Source organism: Nanorana parkeri, unplaced genomic scaffold (genome assembly GCF_000935625.1).
Source record: "Nanorana parkeri isolate BGI_ZX_2015 unplaced genomic scaffold, ASM93562v1 scaffold347, whole genome shotgun sequence".
Taxonomy (NCBI): domain Eukaryota; kingdom Metazoa; phylum Chordata; class Amphibia; order Anura; family Dicroglossidae; genus Nanorana; species Nanorana parkeri.
Window position 1 is genome coordinate 360,988 of NW_017306615.1, and position 10,327 is coordinate 371,314.

At 47.9% G+C, this 10,327-nt stretch overlaps 1 protein-coding gene across 3 annotated transcripts in view; it reads right to left on the reverse strand.

The window, feature by feature from the left end:
- Positions 1-10,327, reverse strand: part of GLYR1 (glyoxylate reductase 1 homolog) — a 29,091-nt gene that overhangs the window by 7,725 nt on the left and 11,039 nt on the right. For 2 of the 3 annotated variants that reach the window (XM_018558600.1, XM_018558601.1), the window contains exons 7-10: positions 3,966-4,037; positions 3,377-3,427; positions 3,204-3,277; positions 2,443-2,542 (exon numbers count right to left, since the gene is read on the reverse strand). In XM_018558600.1, coding sequence (XP_018414102.1) covers positions 2,443-2,542; positions 3,204-3,277; positions 3,377-3,427; positions 3,966-4,037 — 297 coding nt within the window. Of the gene's footprint in view, positions 1-2,442; positions 2,543-3,203; positions 3,328-3,376; positions 3,428-3,965; positions 4,038-10,327 lie in introns of all 3 variants that reach the window. The other variant, XM_018558602.1, reaches the window with a different exon arrangement.

The window sequence follows — 10,327 nt, forward strand, 5'->3', positions numbered from 1 at the left end:
GAACTTATTCTGCCAGATGAAGGGGATCCTTTGAGACCCCGAAACGTTGCACGGAGTGAATTTATGCTGCATTTACGTCATTAAACAGACTTTTATAAATTGCAATTGGAGTGCCCGCGGCCCACTTCTTACTTTGTTCGTGATGGTTGCCAGCTGTCGACAGCAGCAGCACCCTATTCTACTACTTGGAGAAAGCGGTTTTGGGTTCACTGACTGTATCCTAAGAAAATACATGCAAGGTAGCAAGTGATATAAGCAGTACAATTATGTACAATGGACTGGGAAACCGTTAGGAGTGCAAGAAGTGCTCCTATGCTGACTCTCACCTCTCTGTAGCATGCTGTTCAGCCTCCTTAGGCCGGCAGCTCCCTCTCTGGGGTTGCTGGGGAGCATCCCCAGGTCTGCTAATATAGCACCAGGCTTTAAGTCCTGGGGGTATCCAAATACCGTCATGCATACACTAGTCTCTGGTGAACCATGCAAAAACCATGCTATTTTCGCAAAACAGGATGTAAATTGGTAAAAGGATGGACCAAGTGACATCACATGGGCACCGACATCAGCACCTGTTGTGACGTCATGTGGCTGGCCAGCGGGGAACACATTGAGTTTCTTTATTGTATGGCACATGTATATATACACACTTGGGTAACACAGTGCATCAGGTAGGATTTGACTCAGCAAAGGCATTATGCTCTGAAACGTCACCCTCAGCCCCTACCTCTAGCTACACTGGGTGTCCACGTTTTGCTATCTGACTTTGTCTTCTGCATGTATTGCTATGTTCCTTGTTTAAACCTCCAGCGATCATATATTGAATGATGTATGATGAATTTATAACTTTCTGTAGTTGCCTTATGTATAGTGGTCCTGATGTCGTCAATTGTCATGCTTTTATCACTTGCTACATTGAAAATATGATCATTTAAAAGCTATTTAGATTAGGGATGCACAGATACTTTTCGAGTACCAGTGCAGATACTTTTCATTTTCATGAGAACTACCAGGGTTTCAGGGGTTGCACCTGGGACCTGGCTCTAGCACTCCACCGCTGTCCTGAAATCATTAGTCTGTATTGTTTTAGAAAAACTGTCACATGACAATAAACAAAAATGTATCAGTACTCGTACTTGCACGTACTCGGCAAGTACCAGTACTCGTACTCGCAAAACTGGTATCTGTGCATCCCTTTATTTATAAAAACAAAATCGTACATTAAAACAGAGATGTACAAATCCCAGGAGCTCCGTGTGCTCCTTACAAATGACAGTTGCCTCTGACAGCTGCCTCCTAATTTTTGAATTTTTCTCTAGTGTAGTCTTGGAGCTCAAAAGTATCGGTGCATGTACTTGTACTTGTACCGAGTACTGTACTTGGTATCTGTGCAACCCTAATTTAGATGTTCTGGCGTTACTATTCTTGACTTCATAGTGTTTTAGGGCAATCTCTGATTTTAGCTTAAACACCCGTGCTCTGTATGTTATACCTACGTGTCTTAGAGGGCACACACTGTCTAACAACAATTCGGGGAGTCCTCAGCCCTGTGTGAGCTGTAAGAAGAGTGACTGGGATCTTACACAGGTTCTTCTAAGTGCACCTGAGGAGGGGGCATTAAAAAGTGAACTTGTTGCTTTATTTTGCATGGGCCGCACCTTCCAAATTCCAGAGAAAGATTATGTAACTTCAGAACGTAACATTACAGAAACAATTGCAACTAACTTGATTTCATTCCAGAGAACACTTGCCTATGTTATTTAGGTGCAAAATTAGGCAAGAAGGTTCCACTTATCAGCTGGAGGTGTATCCATTTTTATTTTATACTTAAACCACTAAAGACCACAGAGAAAGATCGATAGGGACAAATGCGGCCCTCTAAAACATCAGTGACATGCCTGGCATAGATGACAGGGGGCCAGCCCTGTAGTCCCAGACATGACCGTCTTTAGATAGCATTGCAGCTGCACATAGCAAGGGACAGCAAGGGAGGACTTGCGAGCTGGACTAAACTCAAACATAACTAAAAATGATCATTAAATATTAACATTAAATTGAAGCAGAAATCTGGGCCACAGGAAAAGTTTAATTTGTATGGCAAGAACATAAAAGCTTCTCTGTCACCTAGATCTACTGCTTAGTCTGGTTCACAAGTTCTCCCTTGCCGTCTATTCCTTGCTATGTGCAGCTGCAATGCTATCTAAAGACGGGCGTCCCTGGGACTACAAAGCTGGTCCCTCGTCATCTAAGCCAGGCATGTCACTGGTGTTTAGAGGGCCACACGCGGACCTCTCACTCTTTCTGTGCACAGAAATGTGCTTCCAAGTTAATAATCGTCATAGCAAAACCCCTCACCCTTAGGCAGGACTGTTAGGTTAACAGCCAGACAGGTTCACTTTAAATACAGAAATAAAATAAACCAGTCACAGCCTATTCCAGGGTCATTACCTTCTCTGCCGTCCTATTCCACACCGTCACCGTGTGTCCCATTTTCAGTAGGTTGGAGACTATACCACTTCCCATCAACCCTAAGCCCAAAAAGCCAATCCTGGACAAAGATAAGAGAATACAGGTTGACATAATATCGGCCTGGAAGTTGTAATCTGGGAAAGTGAATGTTTAAATTGAGTCAGGCTATGGACATTCAAATGTTTCCACATTCTTATCAGTAAATTAGCTTCAAAGCAAGCCTTCATTGACCTCTGTAGCTGCAGGAACCATGGAGCAATTCTTCCTCTAATTTGACAGCAAAAACACTCTCTCAGTAGCTTGTTTTGCTTCTGTCTCCCTACAGTCACTCAGCTGGAGTACCAGATCAGAGCAGCAATAGGCATTGCAGAGCTGAGGGAAGTCCTAAATTAATGTTGTACGTGTTACGATTTTATTTGAATGGCCCCCCCGATGCACTGAAATGCATGGTTATGCAGTATTGCATGTTGCACTGCACAGCAGCCCGGGGGTGCTTTGAGGTGCCATTCAAATGCATGTCAACATAACGTGTGCTAAGCGCGTTGCGCAAAACCGTGCAATTATCGCGTGGAATTGTGTGGTTAACGCTATGCTGAGATGTGAACGTGCCTTCATTGTATAGCCAGCTTTAGTCATCCTAGAAGCTAAAACCCATAGACAGTCACTAAGCAATGCTAGTGCACATACTGAGCAGCCTAGAGATTGGTGAAGTGCCAGGGCAGTGTTGGCAGGAAACCTACTTTTTATCTGTGGGTGTGATACTGCCGTTGATGGCTGTGCTATCTGCTGCTTGGATCGACGTCGAGCCAGTGTCCTGTACACAGAACAAAAAGAAATGGTATTGATCTGTAGCATCAGATGAGACTAAACCAAACCAGCAAAAGGAAATAAAATCGCAGTAAAAGCCTCTTACCTCTTCTGATACTTTAAGCCGTTTGCTGATTGCCTGGTATGTGACGCTGGGCTGAGGGCGAAGGGGCAGCCATGTTAATCATCACACAACAAATGTCAACAACTAGAACTTAATGCAGACTTTCTCCCATTTAAAAAGTACACATCTCCCGATTCCTTTCCCCCTCCCTCAGAATTGATAACAATTATTCTTTAAATAATAGTACTTTTTATTTTTTGATGGACTGCAGCACTTCTGGATCATTCACCGAGGGGAAAATGACATATGTATGCCCCAATGCTTCCTGGGATAAGCCACGTCATATCCCAGGAGGCAGTGTGTCCGGAGATTCTGAGCATGCGCAGATGTGCTTCAGGTCTCTGCCAGGTATTCGGGACCTAGCGAAGATCTGCAGACGTGCAGGAGACTCTCACACATGTGCACAGATGCCGCCAGTCTCTGGAAGGTCCCAGGTGCCAGAAATCAGTGTGCATTCGAAATTCACACAGTGTATTACCAGCTTAGTGTAATCAGCCCCACCCAGGTGTTATCATGGACTTCAGAACAATCGTGGTCCAAAATGACAAAGAGGGAGTTTGCACTACTGTACCTTTTTCAACACCATCTCTGTGCCAAGGGTTCTGTGCCCGTGAAGCAGCCAGCTGTCACCCGCAGAGTCCTCCTGCAATAGAAAGAGATGAAACGTCTTATAAAGTGACTAACGCCACAATGTGCAATTATCTACAAGTGATCAGATACAAGCACGGCAGATCAACTGCAACCAAAACACTTTCCTAGTTCTGCACAGAGCGGGGAGTTTAGAAACTAGAGTTTTATTGAAGTCTCTGTCCTCACTGGAGAGATGTGACTCCACTTCCATTGAGATCACCAGGACAAGGTGCATGAATTGGGTCTGATCTGAGGGGTGAAGGTGCAGGAATTGGGTCTGATCTGAGGTGTGAAGGTGCAGGAATTGGGGTGATCTGAGGGGTGAAGGTGCAGGAATTGGGGCTGATCTGAGGGGTGAAGGTGCAGGAATTGGGGCTGATCTGAGGGGTGATGGTGCAGGAATTGGGGCTGATCTGAGGTGTAAAGGTGCAGGAATTGGGGCGATCTGGGGGGTGATGGTGCAGGAATTGGGGCTGATCTGAGGTGTAAAGGTGCAGGAATTGGGGCGATCTGGGGGGTGATGGTGCAGGAATTGGGGCTGATCTGAGGGGTGAAGGGGCAGGAATTGGGCCTGATCCGAGGGGTGAAGGTGCAGGAATTGGGCCTGATCCGAGGGGTGAAGGTGCAGGAATTGGGCCTGATCCGAGGGGTGAAGGTGCAGGAATTGGGCCTGATCCGAGGGGTGAAGGTGCAGGAATTGGGCCTGATCCGAGGGGTGAAGGTGCAGGAATTGGGCCTGATCCGAGGGGTGAAGGTGCAGGAATTGGGCCTGATCCGAGGGGTGAAGGTGCAGGAATTGGGCCTGATCCGAGGGGTGAAGGTGCAGGAATTGGGCCTGATCCGAGGGGTGAAGGTGCAGGAATTGGGCCTGATCCGAGGGGTGAAGGTGCAGGAATTGGGCCTGATCCGAGGGGTGAAGGTGCAGGAATTGGGCCTGATCCGAGGGGTGAAGGTGCAGGAATTGGGCCTGATCCGAGGGGTGAAGGTGCAGGAATTGGGCCTGATCCGAGGGGTGAAGGTGCAGGAATTGGGCCTGATCCGAGGGGTGAAGGTGCAGGAATTGGGCCTGATCCGAGGGGTGAAGGTGCAGGAATTGGGCCTGATCCGAGGGGTGAAGGTGCAGGAATTGGGCCTGATCCGAGGGGTGAAGGTGCAGGAATTGGGCCTGATCCGAGGGGTGAAGGTGCAGGAATTGGGCCTGATCCGAGGGGTGAAGGTGCAGGAATTGGGCCTGATCCGAGGGGTGAAGGTGCAGGAATTGGGCCTGATCCGAGGGGTGAAGGTGCAGGAATTGGGCCTGATCCGAGGGGTGAAGGTGCAGGAATTGGGCCTGATCCGAGGGGTGAAGGTGCAGGAATTGGGCCTGATCCGAGGGGTGAAGGTGCAGGAATTGGGCCTGATCCGAGGGGTGAAGGTGCAGGAATTGGGCCTGATCCGAGGGGTGAAGGTGCAGGAATTGGGCCTGATCCGAGGGGTGAAGGTGCAGGAATTGGGCCTGATCCGAGGGGTGAAGGTGCAGGAATTGGGCCTGATCCGAGGGGTGAAGGTGCAGGAATTGGGCCTGATCCGAGGGGTGAAGGTGCAGGAATTGGGCCTGATCCGAGGGGTGAAGGTGCAGGAATTGGGCCTGATCTGAGGGGTGGAGGTGCAGGAATTGGGGGCAGATCTGAGGGGTGAAGGTGCAGGAATTGGGCCTGATCCGAGGGGTGAAGGTGCAGGAATTGGGCCTGATCTGAGGGGTGGAGGTGCAGGAATTGGGCCTGATCTGAGGGGTGGAGGTGCAGGAATTGGGGGCAGATCTGAGGTGTGAAGGTGCAGGAATTGGGGGCAGATCTGAGGTGTGAAGGTGCAGGAATTGGGGCTGATCTGAGGTGTGAAGGTGCAGGAATTGGGGCTGATCTGAGGGGTGAAGGTGCAGGAATTGGGGCTGATCTGAGGGGTGAAGGTGCAGGAATTGGGGCTGATCTTAGGGGTGAAGGTGCAGGAATTGGGGGCATATCTGAGGGGTGAAGGTGGGGTTGATCGGAAGTCTATGGCACACTATTGTTTAGTGACACAGCTGTTGTCTACTCCTTAACACTTATAGGAAAAGGTTGCTGAACGCTGTGTTAGAGCCTCTGTCAGGGTTCTATCATCATACTCCCAGCTAGGGATGCTTTCTCCTCACTTCCTGTCCTGGAGACCACACTGAAGGAAGAGAACCTTTTCACAATCAGCAAGAACATTGACCCGTGGTCTCCATTCCGAAACTCCCAGCTCCGTCCTCTGTGTTCCACTCATTCTGCTGCGTTCCCCAAAATGAGAAATAACTTGAATGTGATTTTGGTTCCTGTTTGCAGCAAGAATGCAGAGAGATCATCACAAGGCAGTTCAATTCTTGAAGTCTGCAATGTGTAACTTCTTACTGCATCACAAATCACATGTAGGCTTCAAGGGCAGGTCTGAATCTAAATGGTGGCTGTGAGATGCCTCTTAGCAATGAATTTTGGTACGTCAGGAACCACAAGCCGGCTGCAGTGGGCGCGTTCAAGAACAGCTATCCTACACCAAAAGCAGGGATTCTCAGATCACCAACAAAAAGTTAAAATACTTGCACAGGCAGCAGAAGATTTCAGGTGGAAGAGGTCTTCAAAATACGCCACCGACTCCACGGTGCTCTCAAATGTAACCGTTCAGTAAGCATGTGCCCTTTCCTCTGTTAAAGAGAACCAGTCACAGCTGGGCTTATGCACAAATCGGAATACGGGATCTAAAACTATAACTGGGCAGGATCACTTGTGACATATTTCTATGTGCCCCCCTATTTAGTTGTATTTCATATGCCGTGGTATCTCGAATGTCATTGGTTCAGAACCTACCTAAATTCGGACAGTGACTGTCCTTCTCAACTGCCTGGACTTGCATACTGTGCAATGTGAGGTCAGGCAGGATCCCCTCCTGATCTGAGCAGTACAGAATGGGATGTCACTGCTGTGACATCCGCGTCCGTCCAGTTTTTCACTGAAGTGCCCGGACCCCATGCCGGTCTATGGGGAATCGGATGTAAATGGACACGTGTCCTTTTACATCAGATTTCCCCCGATCCGGCACAATCAGGTCCATCGAAACGCAACTCTGTTCCATTTCTTTTTACAGAGCAGGTCGGAGTCGGGTTAACCGGGTGCAAACAGACGCCCACCTGTTTACACGTGGCTACCCATAGACTAGTATTGGGCATCTGATCGGGTCCGCCAGAAAAACTGACAGGCAGACCTGATCGGACCTCCCGCGTGAAAGGGGCCTTAAAAGGTAAATATAAATATTTAATATGTAGGCCTGAATAATTATAATTCAAGACTGAATGTTCCGATTTCTACAAATCCCAGCAAAGACTGGCTTTCATTATATGCATATAGCAAAAGTTAAACAAATGCCTCATTAGCTCAGGCCTTGTTCACACCAAATGCAGAGCAGATCCGGTCAGGTTTCTGCACACGCATGCTAGTCTTTTAGACGCGTTTTGGGCTCTTTTAAAAAAAAAATACATTTTTTTTTAAAGTTTAAAATGGGCTTTCAGTGGGTTCCAGGCATTTGCATTAGTTTTTGATGCGTTCCAGAGCAGGTAAAATAGGGCCTGCTGCAGTTTTTTCACCTGCTCTGGATCTGCTCTGCAACTGCACGCTGCAATGTGAACTGGAGCAAAAAATACCATTGGAATACATTGGACGCCGTTTTGATCCGTTCTGTACCTGCTCTGCTCTGGATCTGCTCCGCGCTTGGTGTGAACAAGGCCTTACACAGCTACACGCAAGCTGCAAGCAAAGCAGAAAGCTGGAATCCAGGCAAAGAAAAATCTATTTATGTCGCAGTTTATCAAAGTAAAATGAGGACAATTTCTAGGTGTGTGGCCAGCGTAAACAGGACATATATGTGAGGCATACGACTGAGAAAGCAAGATTATGATTATACCTGGAGTCCGGCTTTAAAACGTACAGGACTATAGATTGGCATAATTGGGTAACAAGGACTCGGTTGATATCGGATCTTTGAAATAATTGCAACGCGGGACTGCCAAGATTCAGCGTCTTGTGGTCCGGTCCACCACCCAGTAACCCCAAATTATAGTTCATGTCTTCCATACAAGACAGATTTGCTGATCTTGCATGAAGGAAGGGAGGAGAGACTCGTGTGCAAATATGACTCAACGCCCCTGTTCCACCCAACTGCGTTATCGAGCCACTGAATGGAACATAAAAGGCTCCTTGTGTAACAGTATCCAAGTCATAGATCCTGGAGAAGTTTAATATGGAACTTCAGCTTCTCCCGCCACCTACTGCACCTGCCTATTGGCCCACGAGGGCGTCCATGTGAAGGAGGCCTCTCATTTCCAAGGGTTTGATCAGAAGGTATCACAGGGGCAGGTGGTCCCATAAACTTTTGCATTATGTCTGTGTTGCTGTTCCCATATGTGCACACGAAATTCACTTCCCTTCTCACCTAAACCATGAAGCGTAGTTCTGCTTAAGGGTCATTCCACATCACAGGTGGAGTTTAGACAACCAGGCGGCTTATTTTACATCTATGGGACTTGAGCAGCAAGACCTCCCAAATCATGTTCCTTTCCACCTTGAAGGATCCCACCATCATCCTTGTACTCCAAAGTATAAGCAACCCAACAGGGAGAAGGGGATTCACTTTAATGGCTGCAGCAGGTACCCAGACCAAGGAACTTAAGCGCCAAGATCGACGGAGTCCTTGAAGGACACAATAAACGGCTAGCTGGACAAATTCGCCGTTATCTATATCAGTTTTTGGGTGGAATGACCCTTTAAGTGACAATGGCCCATGGAACAGCCTAATCAGAAACAACCAACGTGGTCGCAAAGCAATTGTATTCGGCCACATTTATCCACAAACCATGCAACATGTGCTAATCTGACTCGACGCTGCCAGCAAAACCAATTCCGATTGGATAAGAGCAAGATTAAAGCTGTTACCATAATAAAAACTAGCTGCTCTGCAATATTGCCTACGCAGTGTGCCCCATAAGAATGAAGGTGTCTTGAATAGCTCCTGCGTTGCCCATAGCAATCTGTTGGCATTTCCCTTCCATTACCTAACTGGTTTTGGAAATATGGAGGGGAAAACCTGGTCACTTGAGGCAACACAGACAGTTCTTCCTTCAGACACGTGAGCGTCTAAGCAGAAACCCTGAATGAGCAGCTCGTAACACAGAAATCATTGACAATTTGGTAAACGGGAATGAAAGAAAGGGATTACAATCATTCCAGAACAACGTGTTGCATGTGTGGATGATGCAGATATAAACCTGACATATATATATATATTACCTCGGGTGACGGACTCGGGCTCCTCAATGACCAGAGAACACAAAAACCTACAATACACTGCTAGAATATACAAACAGGAAACTGGAAGATGACAGGAGGAGTCACAAAGGCGGCCTTCACAGTCCATTCTGCAAATGTCAAACCTAAAGTGTAAACCAACGTTTCTCAACCTTCTTTATGATCGGCGTGTTGTGGGTGCAATGCACAAGTTCCATCATTGTTTACCTCCAGCCTCACATCCTAGCTGGAGGAAGTGCTCCAGAGTGGTGAGGACGGAGGGATCGCTGGTATGCCCCCTACAAGTCCCATCTGACATGGTGGCAGATGGGACTTGTAGTCATTGGTAGTAAACAATGAAAATCAGGAAAAGTCACCGGCACTCCAATGGTGATGCAAGAATGTCTTTTATTGACAGTTTGTTTGCAAACGTGGTGCCAAGTGCTTGTCACTGCTGCACCCTCCATTTTGGGATATTTACTAGGGATGCACAGATACTGGTTTTTCGGTATCAAGTACCGATATTTTTTTTTCAGTACTCGCCAATACCAAATACTGATACTGGAAGTCCCATTAAGGAAACCGGGTGGCGTGTAATGACTCGCCGCCTAGCTTCATGATTAGCCAGGAAGCCGTCTCCATCCTCCCTCATACCTTGGTGATGAGGAAGCATGGAGCTGGCTTTCTAGGCAGTCAGGAACCCGGGGGGTAGGTAAAGACTCGCCGCCCGGCTTCCTGATTGGCCAGCTTCCCGATTAATCAGAAAGCTGGGCAGCGAGTCATTACACAGTGCCCGGCTTCCCGGCTCCATGCTCCCATGTAACTTGATGAGGGAGCATGCAGCCGGCTTCCTGGCCAATCAGGAAGCTAGGGGGGGGAGAGGTAATAAATAACCCCCCCCCGGCTTCCCGATTGGCCAGGAAGCCAGCTCCATGCTCCTTGGTGACGAGGGAGCATGGAGCTGGCTTCCCAGCCA